Consider the following 26,836-nt stretch of genomic DNA (forward strand, 5'->3'; position numbering starts at 1 on the left):
TGTTCCTTCCCACCCAATAATTCACATGTATATTTGCATATTACTGCTCAGAATAGTGCTTGGGAATAATGGCTTTAGCCACTTCTATTTTCATAATTTGTTAGAGAATGAAGTGCAAGAATCAACTTTATGATAATTTAAGTCTCCTCCAAATCTTCCTACAAATGTCCTTGAAACAGCTGCTTTGTGCAAGTGTGCATTGCTGGGAATAAGTATGGTTTTAAGATTTTTTTTTTTCTGTTCCTTTAATTGCCTGTGGCCATATATTTACCATTTTGTTGTGAAGTTGTTCAAAATAAGTGGTTTCAGTTATTTAGTACTGAAGATGCTGCTCTGCCTCCTCTGCAAGCACTGTTTTGTTCAGAAGGTGTTACTTCAGCTGCAGTTTTACCAACTACATGATGAAACTGCTGGTGCTTTATGACCCATAAGGACAAAACTATGCTTAACAGAATCTGATAATGTAGTTGTGTGTATGTGATGGTGGCAGTTAGGAAAAAAAAACCACAAGTGGAGCTGTGTGTCTGTCCTCTGAGACCTGAGGAAAAACAAAATATTTATAAGAACAGCAAAAGAAATCTCTTTGCTGTCAGCGTGAAATTGCAAACAAGGAAAAAAAAAAAAAAACACAAAGGAAAAACTCAGCATAAAAACAAACAAAACCAGAGTAAAGGCTTGGTAAAATACTTTTAAAGCTTTCCTAGAGTGTTATTTGCAGCATGATCGTTTTTTGTGAGATTACACAAAAATTTATGTCTTTTAAGAAAGACAAAAATTTATGTTTTTAAGAAAGAAAAAAAGGAAAATTCCCTATATTTATTGAGGTTGTATATACTTTAAAAGGACTTTGTTAATTTATATTTCTACCTTTGTGGATTTTTTAAAATACCTCTTCCCTGCCCTGTTTGTCAGTACTTCTTTTTTATTTTTCTTTTTCCCTTAGGATTCTGGTACTCATTTGTGTGTAATTGATGACTCTAACGAGCATATGCTTACTGTGTGGGATTGGCAGAGGAAATCAAAAATAGCAGAGATAAAGGTAATTTTTGCACATGAACATTCTGAAATACAACTGGTTTTATTCCCATAAATACAAGTTTGTAAGACATGCTTTTGATCTTACTTGGAAACTGCAGCTGTGTAATTCTGATGGGTTGTTTAAGGGTTCCACAGAAATGTGTTCTTTACTTGTTTATTGGAAGCGGTTGGAATATTAAAGGGTTTGGAATTGCATTTTACCCATCCTTAAAAGCCAATGCAAATAAAGCAATTGTCTAATAGTTTCTTAATTTAAAAGAAAAATAAATCCTGGGAACTTAAAGAAACTAAACTGATGATTCAGTCTGTAGTTCTTAAAAAAAAAAACTACTTCTCAACATTCCACAGTTCAATTTTGTCTGAATCAAATTCCAATTATTGATTCTCAGTATGTGTCTCTTCTCATTTGAAGTCCTGAGTACTTTTGTGGATTTCAGTCATGTCTGCTTTTCTCTTTCTTTTTGAAACTTTCCAAATTTCAGAGCACTGAGATGTTTTCAGAGATGCTGCACTCACTGCTCACTTAAAGTTGATTTCACTGGGAATACCCAATCCTTTGTGCTTCCAGTATCAAGCAAGCAAATATTTCATGCATGTGGAACTGAGTATTTGTCTATTTTTAGAAGTCATGCTCCACAAGCATATATGTCTGTATCATTCCAAACTTGCCATTTCAGATAAATCATGTTGGTTTGACCTGTTTTCTCTAGATTATGTTGACTAATACAAGCTTTTTTTCTACAAGTTTAATTTAATTCTATAACAGTATTTTCATTTCCTTTTTGATATTTATGTGAAACTATTTGGCATATGCCTTGTATTTCCCGTTCACTGACGTTATGTTTTGACTGTTTTTCACTCAGGGGAGTTCCTTGGTGTTTCAGAATTGGCTAAAAATTATTTGGCAGGGACAGCTCGCCCTTCAGAACTTATTCAAATCTAGGACTTGGTCTTACAGTGTCTTAAGCACCTTCTACAGAAGATGGTGTGAGCAGAGTTGCATCTCTTGAGCTGGGATGCAAAACAAAAGCTGTTTCTTATCTGAACTCCATTAAGGTTTTCAGTCCTTAAATTCCAAATGATTTTTTTGACATAGCAGATTTGCTCCTGTGAAAACTCTGTGAGAAACATAATTCAATAAATATGGCTATAAACAACAACAACAACAAAAGTATTCTTTTTTTAAAATAAGCCAGAAGTTGTGAAGTTGTTCTCAAAGATGTGGTTTAACAGCACTCTTCTGTACAGATGACAGAACAGCTGGGGTTGGAGGGCACTGGTGGAGATGATGTGCCCAAGCTCCAAGCTACAGCAGGTTCCCCTAGAGCAGGTTGCACAGGATGCTGCCCAGGCAGGTGTTCAGTACCTCCAGAGAAGGAGACTCCACAACCTCTCTGGGCAGCCTCTTTTGAAATCCTGTAGAAATAAATGCATTTACTTTCTTGTTTTGTAGCCACTGCCTGCAGGGGATTGGAACTGTCTTCAAAGACAGTTTGGTTGAGTATATATTAGAAGTTAAGTAAATGACCAGTCACTTTGTTATGTTTATAAAATCTGTTGGTAAAATATGAAATACTTCAAGATGTTGGTAATTCAGTAAAAGTAGATGAAGCCAGTAAAAATACAAAGGTGGGACTCTATATTTAAAAGTTTTGAGTTATGCAGACTTTTTCTTCTTTGTGAGGAGGAAAGGAAAGCAAAGAATCCAAAAGAATCTTTACAGAATTTCAGAAAGAGAATGATGAATATAATCCTACAATATTATCGTTGTCTTACTTGCCTCTGTCACAGCTTTTTTATCCAGAATAGCAAGCAGTCTGTGTAAAAACTAAGCAGGGTTTTCAATCCAAAAAAGTGTCTTTTATACATTATTAACTTTCCTTGGCAGAAGTCTTAGCTATTTGAGAGAGCAGAAGCTTTTTGTGTTTTAAAAGGGAATGTAAAACCCTAACTTGTGTACCTAAGTTTAATAAAGATCTGTTATGTATGTGAAAAATCAATATATATAAAATTATATGTGCAGTCATTCAGACAGCTGACTTAGCACAGAAAACTTTAAAAAACTTTAAAGCATACGATGAGCTATCTAGTTTTACATATCTCTGTTCTGAAACTGGGGGTTTACATGTGTTTCTAGTAGTTAATGTCCTATCTGAATAAATATTATTTCTGTTATTATTTCAGACTACAAATGAAGTTGTTCTTGCTGTGGAATTCCATCCCACTGATGCAAATACCATAATAACATGTGGCAAATCTCATATATTTTTCTGGACCTGGAGTGGCAATTCATTATCAAGGAAGCAAGGGATATTTGGGGTAATAATATCTTGATACCAGGACAGTTTTAAATCAATGGAAATCACATTTTCTGTGCATTTGCTTTGTTGTTACTGTGTACTGTCTGATCAGAGAGGTAAATATACAAAAAAAGGCTAAATTCTGCTTGTGTATGCAGGGTGTAAGAATGTGGGTGCATTATTCTAATTATGTAACAAGTAGGAGCAATTATCCCATTCTCTTGCTTATTTTGTTTCAGAAATATGAGAAACCCAAATTTGTTCAGTGTTTGGCTTTCTTGGGAAATGGAGATGTGCTCACTGGAGACTCAGGTGGGATAATACTTATATGGGGCAAAACTACTGTAGAAGCTACTCCAGGAAAAGGAGCTAAAGGTAGGACATGTTTGGGGTTAATTGCAGATTTTGCATAGTCTGTAGAAGACAAACATAAAGGTTGGCATTAGGGAAGGAATAGAGAAATAGGCCTGACTCAGAGCATACACTCCCTGTCAGTAACAAAGTCTGCAAGTCCTGTGAATTTGCTGACTTAAGAGCAGTCTGGAATTTCTCTCTAATTAAAGAGCCTGTGCATGAAATGAATGAAAACTACTTTATCTAAATGTTTTGCATTTTTAAAAAATGTGATTAATCAGCTCTCCTTTGATCTGGTGATTTGCAAAAGGCTGTAGGATCAGTTTAGGGATTCTGCAGGCTGCCTTTGCCTCTTAAGGCTTTTGTTGCACCATGCTTAGTCTCAGAGGAATTCCATTAAGTGGTGGAGCTGACATTAACAGGACTAGTATGTGAAGTACAATTACAATGCTTAGTTGTAGCAGTTACATGAAAAACAGTTTCTGGTTTAGCAGACCCTCAAGTCTTGATATACTTAAAAAGAAATAACTTTGAAATTTGAAATTGAACTAACTCTTTAGAGCAAAGCTTTTGTGAAAAAGAAAGGAAAATTATTTGTTACCCAACATATGCAGACCTGGCACAGTTGAGCCCTCATAAATTCAATGATAATTCATTTTACTTGGCAGCTATTTCAAACGCTCTGGTTTAAATTGGTGTGCCAGGAAAACATTCATGTAAAAAGTACATTTTTAACAGTAAGTCTCATTTTGTAGGTAAATCTTTTTTTCATCTTTGAAGTTAACTGCAATGGAAAAGTAATTCAACATATTATCTGATATTTAATTTTCAATTTCTTGTTCAAAAATAACCTTTTTTCAGTATAACTTATATAATATAAGTGTTATCAGATAGAATATTTATTTACATTGGCTTAACTAACAGTGGGGTTTTTAGTTGGTTTATCACATTAGATTGGTCACAGGACCTGATCTCATACTCTCTCACAGTGTGAGAGCACACTCATTTGAACTGACTTGAGGCAGAGTCAGCAAAGTTCAGCTCATAGCTGGGTGCTGCTCCACTTTTTCTGTGATTGCTATTTGAAAATATGCAGCACCAGAATCTTTTGTTTAGCTTTTTTTTTAAATTTTCCAACAGTAGTTCTTTTGATGTGAAGACCCAATGAGGATGGAAAAGGCTTCTTTTGCTACCCTTGTTGTTTAATTTTCTCATCTCTTTCATGCTTCCAAGTATTTTCCTTTGGGTAGACTGCTGTCTTGATAGATGCCAAATGCTGGTTGTACTATTTTTATGTGTGGCAGCACATATCCAGCTTTAGATATTAGGTTCATGCATCCTGGAAACTTTGCTATAAATAATTGGCCTTTTATTCCCAAAAGACTATAGACAACAAGTCTTCTAGTTTCTTTTAATAAAGTAGCTTTACTTATTTTCTAATAATGACTTGCTAAATATTTTTTGACTCTAAAAGACAATTTCTCTTGCATCTGGAAAAACTGTGTTCCTTTGGAAAGCAGAGAAATGAAAGCATTCTACCAGTTGTTGGTTTTGGTTTTGCCTTCTCATTTTGTAGGACAGTCAATCTAAAAAAGTTTTTCTTGAGAAAGGAGGGCCCTTTGTTTTACCTTTTTATCCTGTAAGAAAACACTACCACCTTGTGTTTGCAATACTAAGAGCCTGACAGTCCAAGTGTAATTATTATTTTACACTTCCTTTATTCTTCTGCCTAAAGGCAGAGCTTCTTGTAAACCACAGGTAAAAACATGAGAAGTGTTCTTTCCTATTTTCTTTTTTCTGCTTATAGGAGTATATCAGATAAGCAAACAAATCAAAGCTCATGATGGCAGTGTGTTCACACTCTGTCAGATGAGGAATGGAATGCTGCTAACTGGAGGTGGGAAAGACCGAAAGATCATCCTGTGGGATCATGATTTGAATCCTGAAAGGGAAATTGAGGTAAGAAGGCAAGAGTGACAGGGAAATTGCCTTGAAGAAGGTATTGGCTAGCAAGACAGAGCCTTCCTCACTCTTAGTAGGGGAAGCTAGGATGAAAGAATACCTTCTGGTTGCTGTTTATTAAGTGGATTACAATGTTTTATTATGAAAGTGTTTAAATTTTAGCCTATAAATGAGCCTATATGGGACTCAGTTCTCCTGTGTTTAAATTGAACAGAAATGTTAAGGGTTTTCTTTCTTCTAGTTGTTTGGAGTTTTTTTTAATTCATCCTGTTTGAGAGGACGTTTGAGGATATTCTTTAGTATTGCCTGTGTTTTTAAAAGTTTGCCTCTGGAGAAAGACAATGTTACCAGCATTTGAGGGTTTTAGTAGAATGTTTGACATAAGATAACAAGGGGTAGAATACATATTGGAATTCTGTAATAATTGATGATTAATAAGCTATGATGAGGAACTTCTTTTAAATTTATCCTAAACCAGGTGCTCAGTGAATATGTCTGTTCTTTGTGATTTGGCAATATGGCAGTGCTAGGTCAGTTGAATTGGAAAAGGAATTAATTGGAAAAGGTCATGTATTTTGGATTTTAAAAACTTGGGGTTTCCCTTACCTTGAAATAATGTGTTCTCCTTAAACAGTTCTTTAAACCCTGGTTTACTCCACTTACCTATTGTCCATTTGTAGTAGCATTTTTTCCTTAATATTTATGTGAGTTCAGTCTAGGATTAGTTACTGCCTTGAATCTAATACTGACATTTAGAAAACATGGCAGTGAAGGTAATCCTGACTATCATATACAATTCTTAGCCTTAAGTAACACACTTCCTATTCCTATTCCTATCCTATTCAATCTATTCTATTCCTACTCAACAGTGTCTGTTTTCCTTTTGTTAATAATATTATGTTAAAGCTAATTTTTACATTACCAGAGTCCTGACAGATTGATTTTTCTATCTTATGTTATGTTATCACTTAAAATTAGTGTATTTTCTCAAATAATTTAGAAAACAAACAATTACACATTGTAAAAAAAAAAAGCAGTGTCTTAGAATTCAAGCCTGCAATAAACAGTCATTAAAATTCAGAATCATTGCTAACATAAGGCATATGAACATTTACTTTAGGCTCATCAGGAAACATTAAGAAAATCAGGAAGCATTTACTGTGTGCTACAAGATTTTTCTTGGTTTTCAAAACCTGTTTTGGAAAGTAAATAGTAACTGTATTATTCCTTCCCTTATAAGATGAGTTGTAAGGCTGTGGAGTGCATTTGTTTAGTGAATTTGACACTTGAAAGCTATTTAATTTAATTTGTAATTTTTTTCTACTGAAGTTATTAAAATTATATAACTGTGATTGTCTTGGACTAAGATCTTGTATGCCTGTACTGAACAAATAGATGAGAGAGGTTTCAGGTCAAGCCCTGGTCGAGGTTATAATAATTGGATTGTTCCTTTTTTCTGGGAGAACTGATACTGTCACTGTGCTCTATTTGTGACCTGTCAGGATGCCTGATGTGGTTTGACAGATGTTTCTTTTCCCAGGTTCCTGACCAGTATGGAACAATCAGAGCAGTAGCAGAAGGAAAAGCTGATCAGTTTTTAGTGGGTACTTCGCGAAACTTTGTTTTGAGGGGAACATTTAATGATGGTTTCGTAGTAGAAGTACAGGTGAGCATAACTTGTTATTTTTGAAGTATAATCAAAAAATGTAAAGGTTTTCTCTGCTGGTGTGTTATTTTAAGAATCTTAATTTTATTAATTGTTAAATCACTTGTGGTTTCTTTCTAGGGACATACAGATGAACTCTGGGGACTGGCATCTCATCCTTTCAAAGACTTATTTTTAACATGTGCCCAAGATAGGCAAGTTTGTATGTGGAACTCTGTGGACCACACACTGGAATGGACCAGGCTGCTAGATGTATGTCAACCCTTTAATTTAAATATAAAGCTAGAAGTAGAAAAAAACATTCAATCTCTGAAACACTCTTGTCCCACCTAATTGCAAGCAAAAATCCTGCAGTTATGCTTTAAAAAACAGCAATCTGAAGCTTTGATAAACTTGGCAAGGTTCATCAGACCTTGTGTAAGATGTAATCCGGTTATCATTGCTTGATGTCATTTTGACAAGCCAACTTGAATAAGTCTTAGTCTTTTATTCTTGTTACAGTTTATTTTTTTTCCCTGTTATTCAAACAATCTGAAGAGGGTATTATACAGTTGTGAAGGTTTGGCTTTAGATGTCATTTCCTTACTGTCATTCATTTTGTAGTTTGGCTAGTTCTCTGCTGTTATCCGAGCAAAATTAGTTTTTACACAGAAATGTCAGCCTTTTAGTCACAAGGTGTTCTTGCAGTGCATGTCACTGATACTCTGAGAGAAGAGCTGTCTGAGGGTTAGCATGCTGCTAAGTGGTTGGTTTTCCCTGTATCAGCTCAGACCTTTAGGACAGCTTTGGTCCAAGGCGAGGTGTTGGCCCTGGGGATGCAGCAGGGAGTAACGTGTCTGTCTGTGCTTCCGTGCAGGAACCCGGGCACTGTGCGGATTTCCATCCCAGCGGAGCAGTGGTTGCCATAGGAACCCACTCGGGCAGGTAAACGCCTTCCAGCCGAGCTGTGGTGACAGAAAGTGCAAAGGAGACACTCTATACAGTGCACCTTATAATTGAAGTTCATTTGCTTTTTATTCTTTTTGCTTGAGGTTATGGAGCCTACAAAGCATGGCAGAAGGGGGCAGAGCATCTTAGACAAAGACAGAAGAATTGTTTGGTTGTTGTTAGGCTGGTTTTGTCTTTTTATCATGAAATGTTAAATGAAAGTCCAAATCTTGATTTATTTTTTTTTTAACTAATTATTTGCACAGATTTCTGTGAGCACTCCTTATTGTCTGTTCCAAGTATCATATATTTCAATGTTATGCGCACATTACATTTCTTTTTAAGACAGGTACAGTATAGATCTTTGTCCTTCCCAAATCAAACATACTTGCAATCTTTTAAACTGAGATGGATAGGCAAGTGAACAGACTGGAATTTTGATTTTTGTGTAAGACAGAGTTCAGCATGGCACACTGCTGCACTAAAGTGATACTGAATTGTTCCTCTTCTTCCTTTGCAAGCTGTCAAAGCACAAACTGAGTCTTTTTGACTTGGGCTTCTTACAGTGGGAGAAAAAAGTTACATTATTTCATAGTCAGACTCTGGCTTGGCATCATCTCCTAGGAAGGGAGTACCAATGTACCAATTAAAAGAAAAAGCTGGTTGTTCATGGCATTAGAAAGGTGAGAGGAGCACATATTAAATCTACTAGCATTTTTGTTCTGTGTTTCAGTTATACCTCATGGTTGATAACTTGATAATAAAATCATGCCTGGTGCATGTAAGAAAATTGCAAATATTTCATTTACTAGCTAGAATTTTTTTTTTCACCTAACCTTATGCCTAAAAACATCTGAAGTTTCGTTTTTAGAAACTGCTGAGTATGTGCAACACCCTTAAAATTTCCTGGAAAAATGAAATGCTAAATATTTTTAGGGAGTTTCCTTCAAGATGAAGATGCAGTCTGCACTAAATTCATGAGGTATACTATCAGCCTACACAAGCTAGTTTACCTTCTAGTAAAAACCTTGCTGAGCTCTTGTATACTTGATTACCACGTTGAACCTTTCCATCTTAAAATTATAAACATTAAATTGAACTAATACTTTTGTCTTCATTAAGCACAGCAAAATATACAGGCCTAAGAGTACTTTAAACAGGTAAAAGGGAAACAGTGTGAGGCTATGTTTCTTCAGAGTTTTTAGATGTTTTTGAACTTAAATTAAAGCACAGTCAAGGCACGTTGCATGGCCAAAGCATCCAGTCTGTTACTTGCTTTTGGTTGACTTTTTTTCCCCTTCTCCTGGAGCTTTTAGTGTTATGTTTTAAGTTTGGCACATTCAGTTTAAATTCTTATTTTTAATTTACTTGAGGCAATGAGTTTATACTGCGTTCAAGAAATTTATGATGATGGCCTTGGAGTTTTTTGTTTGTTTTTTTTTTACCTTCAGTAAAAAGAGTTTTTAAGCAGTTATATTTTCACCATTATATTTTAGTGTGTTCTGAAATTGTATAGTTCAGTGATGGGTTAGAGATATACAAATGAAACTGAGTTGAAATGAGACCTGGTAAGTGTATAAGTGGATGAGAAATAAATGGAGTTGAGTCAAGATAAACAAAACAGTTTTAAAATTACTGCCTATGCAGCAGCATCATGCAGTGCTTTCTGTGCCAGAAAATCTGGTCCAAGGGAATTATTTCCCAAGGAATGAAGGCTGTATCATATATCTCGATTAACATAAGAAAAAATAATCTCAAACCCATAACAAATATTTTAATAATTTGATTAATAGCCTAAAAATCTTAAAGCAAATATTAAATGAGCCTAATCTGTTTAGAACTCAGTAAACCAAAACCTTGCATGTGTCTGTTCTAGTGCTGCTCAGCTTTCAGCACAGAAGTGAGTAAGACAGGGACAAGGAATGGAGCACTAAGAAAGTTGGGTTTGTTGGTTAAAGTTGAGATATCAAAAGAAAACTGACTTTTGTCCCTTTTTCTCTATTCTTGTCTGTTGTTTTACAGTGGTGTGTTTTTTATCAGGTCAAACATCATGCTTTTGCTGGCTTTTTCACATATCACTTTCCATGATAAATATCCCAGTATCATTTCCCCTTTTGGGCTGTCTGCAAAGGGTCTACTGCAGGTTTTGTTGCCACTTCCTTATATACCTGCTGTGGACCTGATCATCAGCTGTTTGGCAGTACTAATTCTTTCTGTGGATCCTGCTGCTTGCTGAAAAGGCATAGCTGGAAAACTAAGAAAGTTTTTTTGAGGCACTTTTCAGATCCTTTTGCCATGCTTCCAGTGGTACTATTTGCTGGGAACTAGATCTCTCTGTGACTAATCATGTAGAATATCTTGTACTAAGTACTAAGCATATGTGTAATCAAAGGCACTGTGGAAAAAAAGACTAAAAAGATTCTAACAAAAATGTTAATATTGGTAAGAAAACTGAAGGCAGAAGGGCAAGGTTGGTGTAAGGCAGAGCCATAAAGAAATTAATCAGGCAATAGAGGCAAATCAGGTAAATATTATCTATTTTCCACTGGTTCTGTCTGTCCTGGTTATTTAGCAGTCCATGCCCTGTGGGGTGGGGGGTTTTCTATGTGTGTTTTGTTTAATATCTTCAGTGTGGCTCTCTAACTACAAGCTGGCTTGAGCCATTGGGACCAGGCTTTCCAGATGCCTAGCTGTTGGACCCTGGATGAGCATGAACTGGAATCTCATCCCCACCCATAGAAAGCAATGTGTGATGATGTTCCTGGGGTTCATTTTGCAGCTTTGCTGTGGAATAAATGGTGCCAGGTTTAGCAATGTTCCACTGAGTTCACTTTGAGACAGAGGGTGGCCTTCCCTTGCTCATTTCCAGTGTTTGAACTTGCCATTAGGGATAGAAACCCGCCTGTGGCATATGTTCATGGCTGTGACAGCAGAAGTTTGGAGCAAAGAAATTAAATTCTGAGTACAGCTCCAATGTGTTAAGCCATATTGGCACCTTCTGTTTCATGATCTGTGGGTGTGAATACATATTTTTTTAAATGGTCATTGTCTCTGTGTTGCATTGTTCAGTGTATTTAGGAGTTGGGTGGGCATCAGAGCCATTGCAAAATGCTCAGTTTCTGCCCATCTTGCATCTTGCTGTCAGTGGCCATTTTGGTCTGTGTGCCAGTGAGTTTTTGTAAGCATCTCACATGTGTCTCATAAATAATAAACTGAAGGTTAAAAGTTATTGTTAAATAATAAAAAATGCAATTAATTACCTTAGCTATAAATCATCCAAACAAGAAATATAAAATAAAGTGCTAGTTTATGAACCATCAAATTCTAGTGAATGGTTGGTTATTCCTTTCTTTAATAAAATTATTCATAGAAATGAAAATGATTGAGAGAAAAATACCAAGATAGAATAGAACTTGTGTTTACAATGAGTACAGAAATGTTTTCCACTTACATCTACTACTTCTATTTTTTTTATTAACTTTGCTTTATAAAAATTGAAACACCAAGTTTTATCTCAACACTTATCTTCAAAATAAGGAAGCAGAATGAAACTCAGATTAAGGCTTAATGATGATAAGATGCAGTCTTATTTTCTGTTTAGTAGCATGTTTAATGTCCAGTAGACATTTTGGTGATTATTACAGTGTTCAGGAAAGGGGGGAAAAATTGAATGGTATTTAGAATCTTTCATATATTGTTCACTGAAACTTATCTTGCTTTGTGAACCAGAAAAGTGTTCCATTAAAAACAGATGTTCTCTATGCTGCCCTAGAGGGGCTAGCAATAGATGATGAAGGCAGGCAGCAGTTATGGCTCTTTTACTTTTCTTTTTGTTTAGTGGAAGTGATACTTACTGGCATTCTCCTCTCTCTAGGTGGTTTGTTCTGGATGCAGAAACGAGGGATCTGGTCTCAATACACACTGATGGCAACGAGCAGCTTTCAGTGATGCGCTACTCAGTAGGTAGGCAGACTTGGATAGTCAGAATAATTCTGATAAACCAGATGGATGTTCTGTTGAATGGTGTTAAACTAGTCCCCAGGCACAGCTTTGAAAAAATTGTTTCAAATGCTTAATGTGTAACTGAGGATTTGCTTATGGATTTGTTTGTGTGTACTAAATCCTGGAATTTTGTAACCGCAAACATCACCATCACCTTTCTCAGCTTTTTTTTCATGTTGAACTCTGCTGTCATAATAAATGCTAGCTTTGGTCCCCCCAAAAAAGTTCTCAAATAGTTGACAGGTTAACAGAAAAGTCTGTAAAAAGCTTAATATTTTAGTGATATTTTAATATCCCTTTTAGTTAGTTTTCAAGTTCATTAATGCAAACCCATAAAACTAAGTTTGTGTCTGTCTGGAAGTCAGAGCTGTTTGTGAAGTGTTTGCTCTGGGATTGCAAGGAGTCCAAACCAGTGTTGAGTCTCCTCTTCAGACATGATATGACAAATAGTCAGAGGCTGACTCCTCTCTGTTAAAACAGGATGGAAGAACAGATTTGTAAATCTTTTTTTTGTTTGCTTTTGGCTCACATGCAATGTCAGAACAAAATGTTCTTTTGATGCTGCCATGTGTGCCAAGCACAGCAATTTATTTTACATCACTGATATTCACTGACACTTAGAGGTGTTTGATTGTGATTTAGGCAGCTCTTGTCCACATATATTTTTTAAAGGGAGACAAGACAGAATATAAAAATGCTTATAATGTTTGAAAATTCCAGATCTTTGTATGTTTAGTGTTGATTTATTTGCAGTCCTCACCTCCAAAGTTAAGCTATCTGTAGACTAAATACTCTTCTGCATTTTTATGGTGCATAAAACTCAAGTCTGCCTGCTGTCAACAGCTTTCACAAATCCGGTGCAGTCTGAGGGTTTATATCCTGTCCATTGAACACTGATTCTAAAAAAAAGCAGAAGTGAAAGAACTTGTCCAAAAACATAACCACAAAGTAAACAGATACAGCTGAAAAGAAACATAGTGTAAACTGTTATAAGTCCTTCATTACAATTCGTAAGGAGTAGTTTAACTGAGACTACTGTCTTAGCAATAAACCTGAAATAATTAAAATTCACAAAACAAACATTCTATTTATTTACCTCAAATATTCTATGTTGCAGATGGCACCTTACTTGCAGTTGGATCCCACGACAACTTTATTTACCTCTATGTAGTAACAGAAAATGGAAGAAAGTATAGCAGATATGGAAAATGCACTGTAAGTTTTGGAGCATGAATAATCAATTACATGATTATTACATCTTGTACATGCATTTTGATGTTATACATGCATTTAGATGTTAAGCAGTGAAACTCTTTCCAGATTCATGTTTTTCCCTTTCAGTTATATATTTTATAGGGTTTTTTCAGTATTTGGTTGATTTTAAACTTCAGTCTCTCATGGCTACTGCATCTCATCGTGTGCAGTGATCACTTTTGCATCAGATATGACTAATTAATCAGATTATTGCCTTCTTTTTCTGAAATGGGAAATTAGCAGTAAAATGGAGAAATGCCTTGTACCTATATGCTGAAACTGGTTCAAGGAAAATATTACATTTGTTCGGGGATTTTTTCCTCCCATTGGTAAAGTACTTCTTGAACTAACATAGTATTAGGGTGGTGTAATTCCATTAGAATGTGTAGTCTCGGGGGCTGAAAATATACACTGTTTTCAGTTGCAATTGTTACTACAAAATTTGAACTTGAGGGATCTGGCCCAGGGTAAATAGATCTAAATGTAGCATGGGTAGTGGAGTCTGTTGGTTTTGTTACATTGGATGAGGTTGTCCCAGTGCTAAAAAGACAGACTATTTTTCTGTAAGTGTTTAGTTATATAATATTCTGGCCTTAAGTTCAGCTATCTTTCAAGGTTAGTGAAAATATTTGCATTAAGAACAAGTGAAACTTATTGAGATATGCAAATTATGTCATAGGAATAGTTTCACCTTTGAAATGTGACACACACCAGAGCACTGGGGGTCAGAGCAGCCTGTGTGCAGCTGCTGTGGGGGCACAGGGCAGCCAGCAGCACTGGGTTTGCCCCATCCCTGCAGAGCCCACAGGGAGCTCAGAGCAGGGTCCCAGTGGGGCTGGTGGGGGTGGCAGTGGGATGTCTGCACCTTAGAACAGCATCTCATCTCAACACTTATTTTTTTAACTATAGAGTATAAAATCACTCAGAGATGGCTAATCCTAACATCCATAATATTGAGCTTTCTATGTATTTCAAGGCCTTTAAAGATATTAAGATCATTTATTTCTATGCGTTATGTATGTGGAGAGAGCATATTGCAATTTAATCCAACATCTGGATGTCCCAGCTGCCTTGGCAGGAAAGAGATTCATAAAAATTGGTGTGGGGGAATTGAGCATTGTTACACCCAGGCAGAAGTGTCAAAGCTTCAAAGCAGATTTCTGTTCTGCTTTTCGTTTCAGTGTGAGTGACTGCATGTAGAATACAAAGTCAGCAGCACGGTTTGAGTCAGGGCTGAGCTCCCTGCCCCTCCCGGCCGGTGCAGAAGGCAGCGATGTGGAGCTGCTGGCCAGAGCTCACTGCGAGGCTGCAGATCCAATTTCACTTGCCCTGCGCCTCCCCTGTGCTCCCTGCCAGGCCCATACCAGCTTGATGCTAAGCAGGGAGACACCCAGGCATGCTCAGGAGCCAGAGCACTCTCCTGGCACTGCGTCCTTCTGGCGTTCTGTCATTCGGTAGCCTCACGGGTGACCTCCAAGTAGTGTGACTCAGTCTTCCTGGTAGTTAACTTCTGCTTGTTTCTTCCAGCTTGAATGCATTATTTGAATTCTTTCAGAAGGATTTTATCTACTGAACCAGAATTAGCTGGTTCATAAGGGCTGTATGCCTGCTGTTAGGTTTAAATCCCCTCTCAGTCACAGCCAGGCATTCTGCTGCTGCTAGAGAGGCAAGTCTCTAGACCTGTGGGCCTGTTTCCACAGCAAGGGATAGTGTTGGCTGTGATCAGAACTTCAGATGAGCCAAAACAACCATTTTGACTAGTGCAGCTGCTTTTTGAGGGCTCCAGCTATGCAGTCAGCAGTGTGAAGGTGTGGGCTGGGGCAGAACTTCCAGCAGTGCCCGGGTAGCGCTGCTGTCTCTGTTTGCCTTACATCAGAGACACCTCAGCACAACAGGAGTCAGTACTGGGCATTTACTCGCAGGGCTGTGGGGTGAAAGCCACACAGATAGCCGCTCTGAAGTATTTGGTACACTAGGCTTAACCTGAAGTGATTAGTGTGCCTGTCCTAGAGGCTGTGGGCATTTTGAACCTTGCACCACTGAAGTCTGAAACAGATAAATACTGCCAATGGAGGAAGGAGTTTCCATTTAGTCAGATAGTTTTCATAGCTGGTAGTAATATGAATCATTCATTGTATATAAAGGTACAGAGAAGGAGAGAGTAAAATATTGCCTTATTGGTGGCCAGCTACAAAAGAAGGATTTTAATAGAAAACGGGATCCTCCTATTGCAAATATGATAACAATGGTGATCACTTGCCTGAAGGGATTTTGCAGCCTGGAGCCCCCTGGCCAATTGCTTTGTTCCCTCCCCCCACCAGCCCCAGGAATTTTAACAGCTGCCAAATGTCTGTCAGGATTTAATAAATGACTGACCGATTCTTTTCCATGTTGGAGTTCGATTGCAAATTGGAAGACTTGGAAAAGAAGGGAGGGAGAAAAAAATCCCAGCCAATTGTGCACTTTTTTTTTTAGTACCAGGTTTGCATGTCAGTATCATATGTCTCACCCATGACTGCAGAGCAGTTATGTCAATACACAGTTCCTCTGCTTGAGGCAGAGACTCCTGCATAAGTAAACAAATCATAAAGGCCAACTTTTCTCCTAAATGTTTTTGCAGTCTCTCACAGAGGACCTGGGAACAGGGAGATGGGACACGGGTGTATTTCTACATGTAATTCTGGAAGTAATCAGGATCTCTTAGAGTTCTCTGTGGCAGAAGCTGGCGTGGTGGGTGGTTCAGCAGCCAGTGCAGAGCTTCTGCATGGCCCTGGTGTGGCTGCTGCAGGCTGTGCCAAGAGACCCTCTGGGGGCCTTAGGAATATCCTGTTCATAATGCCCACTGAGGGAGGAACATGGATTGATGTCTGTCAGTCAAGAATGTGGCAGTTTGTTTCCTGGCAGAATGACTATGAGAGAGAGAAAACAGATGGTCTTACAAGGGGAAAAGGAGCACTAAGAAGAAATGAAAGGGTGCCAGAGGAAGAGTGACATGGATGTCACTTTTATTAATTTCCTGCCCATGATTCCTACCTTATATAAATCTGTGGCTTCTCTGGAGCCTTTCATAGCTTTATTATTACTGTTATGATTACTCTTAGTTACTTCAAAAGAAGTTTGTGCGCAGAAAAACTACTCTGTCCAGCTGCATCTGTCTTCTTCCCCCAAACCAAAGCCAGGTGCTGAACCCTCAGTATGCTCAGTGATAACTAAGCATGTAGACCAAAGGGTTTTGATTTCTAATAAACATGAGCAGTGCCTGTAGGGCAGACACCTTTCAAAGCTGGTGCTAACATGGTGCAGAGCCTTTCAAGAAGCTTAGAAATGTATTCTTGTAACTCCAGTCCATGATCTTATACTTCTGCATGGTGGTTTTTAACCAAGGTATCCTAAGTTTTTAGGATGAGCAAGGGTTATTTGCATGAGTGTGCATTTAATGGAAGTTATTTTAAATAGATAGAGAAATAAAGAAATCCTATCTGTCACTTTTTTGTTGGGATCTAAAAGTGATCCTGTGCACTTTACTTGCCTTTTGCAATTAGGAGCAATGTGTATGTTCCTAATTCCAGTATAATTTGGGGCTCATCCATATTTCAGCATCGTGCCTTCTAGGAGTAAATCATTCTGGAGACCAAGAGCGCCAGGCTTTACAAGGGAGAGCTGGAAAGGCACGATGCCCAGCCTGTGTTTGTTTAGCTGTTAGGGAGTGTGGCAATGGGACTAAGGAGCCTTTAAAGGCACACAAGTGAATTGCAGCTGACCTGGGGCATGTGGGAAGGTGATTTTATTTTTTCTTTTGCTGTTAGCTCTTCCATCTGTGGTTGCAACTTCTGCTTCACTTTCAATTAAAATCAAGTGTTTCACACTGGTGTTACTGCATTCTTCTTCAGGGACATTCCAGCTATATTACACACCTTGACTGGTCCCCGGACAACAAGTATATAATGTCAAACTCAGGAGACTATGAAATACTATACTGTAAGTATGAAATTAAATACACTGGAAACAGAAATATGTATTAGCTGTCAGAGTATTTAGAAAAGTGTGTTTGATCAGGACTGTACAAAATGCTTACTGACAAAGGGACTGATTTGAACTTGTGTAACCTGATATCTTGATGTTATTCAGAGCTGTGTGTTACCTAATGGCAATGCCAAATATAGCTTACTTCTTTACAAGGTCATAAATCAGTTTAACAGTGTAGAATTTACAGAACAAGTGGCTCTACAACTTGATGTTGGCCAAAAGGGCTGTAGATTGAAAATAATATATACAGTTGTCTAATTAGTGTCAACAATACCAGTTATTTTGGGGGAATAAAATCAGTGGGCTGGTGCCACAGTTCTCTGCTGGGGTTTCTTGTTTGAAACATTATCTTGGCTGCTGGTGGTGAAAACTAAGAAAAGCAGTAATGCTACTTTAATGAGTTAGTGGTGATAATGTTTTTGTGTTTGTCTTTTTTTAATATGTGAAAACATGAATGTAACACATAGTGGTTATGGCAGAAGTTCAGCTTCTGTAGTGCATATTAATTGTTTTTTTTTTTAATTGGGGGCTTTTATTCCTGTCTTCTTATGGCTTTAACTTGGTCCAAGAGGATTGTTGGTTTTTTTCCCTTTACAGGCAAGAATTACCAACAGTTTAAATGTCTGTCACCTTAACATATTTTTTCTGCCTGTCACAAGTTAGGTTTCAAATCTAGATAGTGCAGTCTGTCAAAAGGAAGTGTTGGTGCTTACAATTTCATGTACAGGGAAGAAAAGAACCGTGACCCATTATTACTGGCTCGGTGTATTGCAATGCAATCTTTCCTTTTCTAGTTAAAAGTTGTCATGCAGTCTGAGGCTTCTCTGGCAGTAGTTGCTCACTGTTCTAAGAACACAGCTTCCTGAATGATTTACTGAATTCTAGCACATCAGTGGAGCTAGTAGGAAGAAGAAATGATTATATTACAGACTACATTAAAGCATTTTGTAGAGTTAGTAGCAGGGTACTCAAGTTGCAGGGAAGTGGTTTTGAGATTATGCTATCAGAAGAGGGAAATGAGAAGTAGATGTGACTCATAAAAACCAAGTAAAGCTTCAAGTATCTGGAATTTTATAAAGGTGCTGGTCTGTCTTTGCCTCTACAATTTCATTCCATTTTTTTACTGCATTAGCATCTCTTCAAAGAGCACTTAGGGAAATAAATTTTGCATTGCCTAACTCGTCATTCACTTTTTTTTTTACAGGGGACATTCCAAGTGGCTGTAAGCTAATCAGGAATCGTTCTGACTGTAAGGATATAGATTGGACAACGTACACTTGTGTGCTGGGCTTCCAAGTGTTTGGTAAGCACTCTTTAACTTGCTTTTAAGCTACTAACACTGTACTTTTGTGGTTTTGCTTGCTTCAATTTCTCATTGAAAGTACACTGTTAATGATTATTAAGGGATGGTGCTGAGATCACACCCCAAAGTGACTGACCACAGTATTTGTCTGGGCTAAAGTGCACCAAGTGTTCTCTAGACAATGTACAATTGATTTCTGTTTAGTTCTTGAAGTTAGGGGGTTGACTCTCCCACTGTCATTTTAGGCTACCAGTTATGGAGGCACTGAAGCAACAGGCTTATATTTTAAAGTGCTGATATGGCACATGTGCATTCTCCTTTGTTTACCTTGTTTTGGGACAGGAACAAGAGTGTTACAAGTGCAGGTTATAGTTCATAAATTACAATTATGATAGTGCTTTGATACCTGTAGTCAAAGGTGAGTAATATACTCTGTTTGTAAAGAATAAAAATGCTTTAAAGCATGAACAGATTTCTACCTACTAGTTTGTTTTTAAAATATACAAAAACAATTTTAAAAAGCTGACAGATCTGCTTTTAATTTCAGACTGTGGCAAAACAGTTCAAGTTGCTTTTTCTGTAGGTAGGTCTGTTGGCCATAAATGAGGAACTCCTCTGTGAGGGGTGTAAAAGTAAGGTTCAGCCTCCCAGAGACGTTCTGGGACCAGGATTGGGAACGCCTCTATTCCACCACTGAGATCAGGCACCTCCTCCTGTTCTGGTTGAAATAAAAAAAGCAAATAAATCAGCAAATTCTTTAGAGGTGAGGATTAGATCTACAAATCTTCTCTTCACAGCTAGGAAGTCAACTTTGAATACCAGTTTACATGCAGGATAGAAGAAAATCAGTGAAGTGTGAGTCCTTTCTCTAGCTTCTGACATGTCTTGTGTGTATTTAAGGGCTGTCATGTGCTTAACAAGCAGGTAGCCTCAAAGGATTGAGGTTGGTGTGAGGGCTAACACTGACACACTTGTGTGGCATATTGGTTGGGTGGGGGGCATTTGGTGCTTAATAGCCTGGCATGATTTCCTTTTTGGATACCAAAGATCTGAGACAGAATAGGAAAAATAAAGGGGTCAGAGGAGGAAGCTAATTGATAGACTGCATAAATATTTCTGATTTCTTTGGAGCTTGGTGTATAGCAGAAATAAAAAGGAGCGTGCTCTTTCTGGAGCTAAATATTGTTGCTTATTGCTAGTTGGATGAAAATATTGCCTTCCATTAAGCTGAGAACTGTAAACCAGACTGTGTATTTGTAGGTGTTTTTATTCAGTCTGTCTCAGTGAAGTAGAAGCATCTCCTGATGCTCTGATGCTGATCTGTGAAGCAGAAGCATCTCCTGATTGCTACTGTGAGTGCAATAACAGTACAGCACAAAAGCCTTTTTTAAAACAGTATCAGAAGATTCAGGAGAGGCCACAGAAAGTGAAAAGCAAAACTCTGATGCTAATATGATGCCTTTCACCAGGAACAAGGAAAACACCTTGCAAGGACTGCGTTTTCCTTATGGAATAGGCTTGGAGCTGAAACATTTTACATTTTTTTGCAGAGTACTTAATTCTACCAGAAACATGGAGGTAGCAGACTGTTACTACTGAGTTTTTACCACTACATTTGGTAGTAGAGCAGACAGAATAAGCAGCTCTCTGATTCCCAGGGCTTTCCCAGAAGCATCCTTTACTCCTGACCTAAGGAGGTGGGATGTGGGAGTGCAGAGAGAGTTTGATCTCACATCTAGACCACTGGCTTTGTCTTTTTGACAGCTGTTAGATAGAAGCTGTTATTAGTGGCTGGGGCCAGGCTGGGCAGGAGCAGCTCCCATAAACACTGCTTTGAGAAACCATTTTACTTATTGCTTTTGGAAGTGGATAGGTCTCCTGATCCTGTCTGCATTTTCTTTTGGATTAATACAAATTTCAACCACTCTGAATTAAGTTTAATTAGCTTCAACTACTCTCAAAATCTTCAGTATGCCAGAGGACCTGGGCATGAAATAGATAAAGAGATAATGTGATGGTATTCCAGAGCACAACAGAATACATTTAAACTTCCTAGCCAAGACTCGTCATGCCCTAATTTTATATTGTCTGCTAGTTTGACACCCTTTGCAGAATCTTAAAGTTGTGGTTTGATCTGAAACAAAGGGAGTATTTTCCCATTAAATCAGACAGTGCAGTTAGCCAACCTATCAGACATTTGCTAATCTGGCTTTGACCCAAGGGTCAGCTGGCTCAGGGATCCAAGCAAGCCAGGGGCTGCTTGCTGATGCTCAGGAGAGAGGGTTGAGTTTGTGGGATTTGGATTTTGTGGGTATGTGTTTTACAGTTCAGCTCTGTGGGTAGTGTGCCATAGGGTCAAGCATCACAGTGTTGTCAGCAGGAGGAGGAGGAGGATGGAAATGTGTGGTGTGGATGAGAGCAGCATCACTCCTTTTGGCAGTGATGTTACTGTTGGCTCAGCAGTGTCATCGCTCTGCACCCCGAACTCTTGAAGTCACTCTGGGCTTTGCTGCACATTTCCCACAGTTTTGCCTGAACAGATTCTTTTGAGAGGCTTACTGCTGTCAAGCAGAATTTGTTAAAAATGAAATACTGCTGTTGTGCCTTATATAAAGTCCTATTACTTTTGGGGTTTTGTTATTTTTACAGTTATTAAGACTTTTTGCAGTTATCTTAAGAATTCAGGACTCAGTCATATTAATGTCTTGGATTTTTTCCGTGCTTGCCTGATGCATTGAAAGCAAATCATGCTGTCTTATGACAAAGCAGCCTTACCTTTGGAGCTGCTAAAGGGCTTGGCAAACATAAAAGATGTTTAATAAAAGCTTCAATCTTGAATATTAGTCCTTTTAATCTTAAATGAAAAAGAAGAGGAAATTAAAAAGAAGAGGAAATTGCATAGTTCTTTGTCAAAGCCTGCCTAAGGTGGTAGCTGAAACTTCAGGCATTTATTACTCCCACATGATAACAGTATTTCATATATAGAACGAATGAGGAAAGGTAAAATTCATTCATGTTGAACTACTTAAAAATTCTTAAATAGTATAGATTTTTTCACTTTTATTTCATTGATGTGGGAAAATTAAAATGTTTCTGCATACTTTCCTTAGCACTTCATGTCATTATTTAGTAAATTACCTACAATGTAGCTTATTGGCATTGTAACAAGTTTAACAAGCTTCCTTTGTTATCCTTCAGAGAAAATAAAGTTCTTACTCCACCCACTGAAAAATTGGAAAAAACAGCTTTAAAGTTGAACTCTCTTTGCCATTTTGCTTGAAAACAAGAAGATAAGGCAATTCTGAGTTGGCTTCTTGTGCTGTATAAAACAGTAGACAGCACATAATTTTTTTAATTGAAGTCAGAAACTGTAAGGGAAGAAGATATTTCATATCTGATAATCAACAGCCCTCTTGGTCAATTGGGCACAGAGTTTTTAGAGGTGGGGGTGAAATTTGAGGGGGGAAAATTACAACTAACTCCTAGACCTTATCAGAAACTCAAATCTGATTTTAAAAACATGGTACCTTTGGCATATTTTGTAATTCCTTGCTTACCTTTTGTTCAGCTTTTCATGCTGATGTGAATTGTCTGGTTTATTATGGAAATCTGTAATGTCTTTTGTTAAAATAATTTTGTTTAGAGTCTCGCCCATCCCAAATTTGATCAGTGTTTTTCATCTAGGAAATGTTGTTATTCTTTTGTCTAGACATATCTGTGTCATTCTTTTGACTTAAAACCATATTGAATTGTACTTAAGCACTTGACAGCGCTTACATCTATGAAACTTGCCCAGGCTGGGTTTCTGTGCAGAGTTTCAATAATCAGTTATCTTCTTTGAATTACACAAATACCAAGATTTAAAGTACAGGAAGTCAAACAAATGAAACCACAGAAGAAACCAGTAGGACCACAGTGTGCAGTACCTGGATTTGCCTTGTGCTTCAGTATCACTGTTGCATTTAAAATGTCTGTGCATGAATACAGTATTAAGAGTTGCCAGTTTAGCAGCAAACTTAATTTAAAGATAAGGTTTAAACAAGACTGAGATTTTGAACAGGAAACAAATGTTAAGCCCCACAATGTTATCCTGGCTGAAACTGAGGGTTTGGGAGAACAGGGTTGGGGGAGCAGCATTAGACTAGCAAAATATTAATGACATTTAATGCAATACACATTCCATTTTCCATCTGAATTTCTTTCTTACCTTTTGTTCATCTTGCCTTTTCTCATAGCTTTATAGATTTTATTTTTGTTCCTGAATTGTCTGTTGATTTGTTTCCAAAACCACCATTGCTGAATATCTGCTGTGCTCTTTCCTAGGAGTTTGGCCCGAAGGATCAGATGGGACAGACATAAATGCCCTTGTCAGATCCCATAACCGAAAAGTGATAGCAGTGGCTGATGATTTTTGTAAGGTCCATCTCTTTCAGTATCCCTGTTCCAAGCCAAAGGTAGGTCTAGACCAGTCTAGTCCATGTGCTTGTTTACCTTGCCTGAAGCTTTCCTTGCTTCCAGCATGGTTGTTTTGAAGCCTGGCAGGCAAATACGACTTTTATAGTAGTACCCCCATTAATTTTACATATAAAATAGAAAGTGTAAAACAGTATAGATATAAAAATATATACCTAAAAGAGAAGTGTCAATTGTTATCCTTGAATTCTGGAGACAAGGCATGATGCTTTGTGTTTCCTGGCCTTAGTGTGAGGTCCATTACTTTTTCTATAAAGATCTAAATCTGTTCCAAGTTGCAAAGAAGAGAGGAAGTATTGTGGGAAATCTAATATAAATATAATTCCTTACTCTTTTGTGAACTAAGATCTCTCTTGAAGGGCTAAGCAAAAATATTAGTGGTTTTAAATTTCCGTATCATGTGCTCTTCCAGCCAACATGTGATTTATCTTTCTGCTTGTTTTCAACAGGCCCCAAGTCACAAATACAGCGCTCACAGCAGTCATGTGACAAACGTCAGCTTCACCCATAGCGACGGTCACTTGATTTCAACTGGAGGGAAAGACATGAGCATTATTCAGTGGAAACTGGTGGAGAAGGTGACTCTGCCACCAAATGACATTGTCCTGGATATCGGTGCCACCAAAGTGCCCATCCCTGCCAGTGAGAACGCCGTGCAGCCTCCTGCGCATCTGCCCCAGCCTTTTAACGAAATGAACCAGAATGAAAGCGTAACTGGCAGCTCTCCGGCTTCCTTGGAGAGCAACTTGGAGCAGTGTGCGGAGCAGAGCGAGGAGCAGAGCGAGGAGCACAGCGAGGGCAGCAGCCTGGACCCTGCTGAGCCCAGCTACGAGGAGCCCTCCAACGAGCTGAGCGAGGAGCACAGCGAGTCCACGGTCACGGAGGAGCAGCAAGATAACTCGCCGCTGTCCTAGTGCTCCCAGCTCAGGTGGTTCTTGTTTCCCCGTGGTGTGCGTGCTTTCATTGCAAGGGTGAGGGTTCAAATAGGGAAGAGTAGCTGAGATTCATGACCACTCCAGATTTTGAGTTTCAGTGAGATTTTTAGTCTGAGCTTCAGTTCAATGTGTGGAACCATCCCAAGGGCCTGGCTTGATGGTCTGTAGCAAGATCTGGTCGCGGTTAGTAGTGGACATTACTATAGATCCATTTCAGTTCTGAAATTGCTGTCAGGAAGTGGCATGAAATACATACTGGAAAAAAGGTTAGCTCTGAGAATTAGCTGAAGTAGACCACCTTAACTACGTGGAAGTGCTTTCCAGAAGAACTGAGCTGATGGGAAGCGCTGAGCTGTTCCAGCTGGGAAGCACTGTGCTGCTTTTTCCAGGTGCAAAGACAAACAGAATGAAAAAAACAACCAAAAAGCTCTTTGTAGGGCTGTTTTCCTTTGTTTTTCCTTGAGAAAAATAGAGGAAAAATAATGTAACAATGCCACATGTATGGCAATGCCTTCTTGATCTAAAACATATGCAATTTTCTAACACTACTAATTCCTCGTGGAGTCTGGATGTGTTCAAAGTTGGTCTGCCCTGGGTGCTGCTAGTTCTAAGGTAAATCCTGTCGAGGAACGGTGTCGACTGTTCCATTTTCACAGACTCTTAACTAGCAGACTAACCAAATACTGGCATGTTTCACTTTTCATGACCTGAAAGTTGACTTAAACTATAGGACATAATTGTCTCTTCAAAGAATTGCTTGCGTTGAAAGTCAGAAACTTGAGAGAATCTTTTACAGTGACTTTGATGTGAACAGCAGAAGAAGCATGACAAGAACACAGAAGTCAGATGGGCTCCAGAGTTAAACTTTAAGCCTTCAATCAGAACTTGCTCCATCCCTAGTATGAAAAATATAAATACAGTGAACTTAAATTATTAAATTGGTGCTTAGAATTAGTGAGTTGATAGATTTTTCTTCTGAATTTTTAGAGGTAATTCTTAAAAATCATTAAACTGCAATCTCTACTTTCTTTTTTTCCCCTGGCTCCTTTAGCAGTTGTGATATAAGCATACAGTAATTTAGATGATGATGATGATGATGTGATTTTTTTTGTTTTCCCTAGACTTGCTTATCTATTGTTTTTGTGATTTTATTTCCACCCCACCCCTCCCCAGGTTGCTGTAAGCCATGGAGCTCTCATGTGGCTATACCTGGCCAGTTACGGGATATCTTGGCATTTGTTATGCATTTGGAAAGTACTTTTTTTTACAAAGTTTGTCAGATAGCTACATTTTTTTCTTAAGTGCATACATTTCCTACTTTAAAAAAGATATAGATTTACTGGCAGATATCCATTTCCTATGTACTTGTTTATATTTTGATTACATAGAATTTTCTTTTTTTTAACTTGCTGCGTTGTGCTGGTATTTTAGTTCTTAGTTAGAATATCATGTTTAGAAACTTTGGATGAGTTCATAAGTCTTAATTGTGCAAACGTTTACGTGATTGTGCCATTCCAAAGTGCATCAAAACTGTCATTCCCTTTCTAGTATCTTCTCAGGAGAAATGCTACAGATCAGGTATTTAGTCATCATTTGGAAAGATAAAAACAAATGGACTCCCAAAGGACATTTAGAACATTTATATATAAAATATATAAATATATGTATACACACATATATATATATAGGAAAAAAAATATCCTCTTGTTTACAACAGTTCCAGAGAACCTCAAAGTAGTTCCCTTCAGATGGAGGGAGATATGGATTCCAAGCAACCCATCTGTTTAAACTGTGCTCTGTACATAGAGTTTTACTGGAGAGCTCTAGTATGCCTGACTTGCAAATCTGCCAAATAGCAGCAGTGGAAGGTAAAGTTCATCAGCTCATCAAAGTTCTTGGTTACAAATGAGGAATATGCTGTAGGTTTAGAAAATAATCTTTAGTAATGGAGAAGGGATAGTAGAGCTAACGAGGCACAGAGAGCTCTCTGTCATTTTTATTAACTCCACATAAGCAACACATTTCTCTTTGGAACATCTGTCACCTGGGGTTGCCATGTAAGTGAGAGTTAGAGTTGTGATATTCTTGTATAGTTCAGAAGACTCTACTAATATGCAAAAAGCCTTACAGCTTTCAATTGCTGGCAACTACTGTTTAACAAATAATTAAATCTGTGATAATGGATGGAAATGGGATTATGTAACTGTAGATGTTTTAGAAAAATAATTGTGAATGAATTATGATTAAGAGTGTTTCATGTGAAGATGTTTGAGCCATTTCTATCTATCATGCATTCCTGTCTTGAGGCAGAAAACTTTGAAGATTAAAAAATAAAATAATCAAAATAAAATATTGCAGTGTCTTTCTCCATATCTGTTCTGGTTCCTTCTGTACATAAAGTGGATGCTGCCATCACAGTTGCAGTGTCTGGGTTTGTGATTTTGAAAGAACTTTCTCAATGTGTGCTTTTTTGATAACCTCCCAGACTGTCTAAAAATAAATTAACTCAGCATCATGTATACTATTGTAAGATCTGAATATTGCTCTTGTTTATGTCTCATGAGTTCTATGACATTTCCCTTTTTCATGAACAGCT

General features: G+C 37.8%; 1 protein-coding gene across 3 annotated transcripts in view; it reads left to right on the forward strand.

Annotated features, from left to right (window-relative positions):
* Window positions 1–26,590, forward strand: part of EML4 (EMAP like 4) — a 146,856-nt gene extending 120,266 nt beyond the window's left edge. For all 3 annotated transcript variants that reach the window (XM_059469538.1, XM_059469537.1, XM_059469536.1), the window contains 13 exons: window positions 944–1,039; window positions 3,223–3,357; window positions 3,578–3,713; window positions 5,500–5,651; window positions 7,195–7,320; window positions 7,441–7,572; window positions 8,177–8,244; window positions 12,122–12,210; window positions 13,367–13,464; window positions 17,394–17,481; window positions 18,734–18,832; window positions 23,156–23,286; window positions 23,755–26,590. In XM_059469538.1, coding sequence (XP_059325521.1) covers window positions 944–1,039; window positions 3,223–3,357; window positions 3,578–3,713; window positions 5,500–5,651; window positions 7,195–7,320; window positions 7,441–7,572; window positions 8,177–8,244; window positions 12,122–12,210; window positions 13,367–13,464; window positions 17,394–17,481; window positions 18,734–18,832; window positions 23,156–23,286; window positions 23,755–24,219 — 1,815 coding nt within the window. In that variant the 3' untranslated portion in view covers window positions 24,220–26,590. The remainder of the gene's footprint in view (window positions 1–943; window positions 1,040–3,222; window positions 3,358–3,577; window positions 3,714–5,499; window positions 5,652–7,194; window positions 7,321–7,440; window positions 7,573–8,176; window positions 8,245–12,121; window positions 12,211–13,366; window positions 13,465–17,393; window positions 17,482–18,733; window positions 18,833–23,155; window positions 23,287–23,754) is intronic.
* Window positions 26,591–26,836: the final 246 nt, after the last annotated feature.

The sequence above is a fragment of the Ammospiza nelsoni genome, chromosome 3 (assembly GCF_027579445.1).
Source record: "Ammospiza nelsoni isolate bAmmNel1 chromosome 3, bAmmNel1.pri, whole genome shotgun sequence".
NCBI lineage: Eukaryota > Metazoa > Chordata > Aves > Passeriformes > Passerellidae > Ammospiza > Ammospiza nelsoni.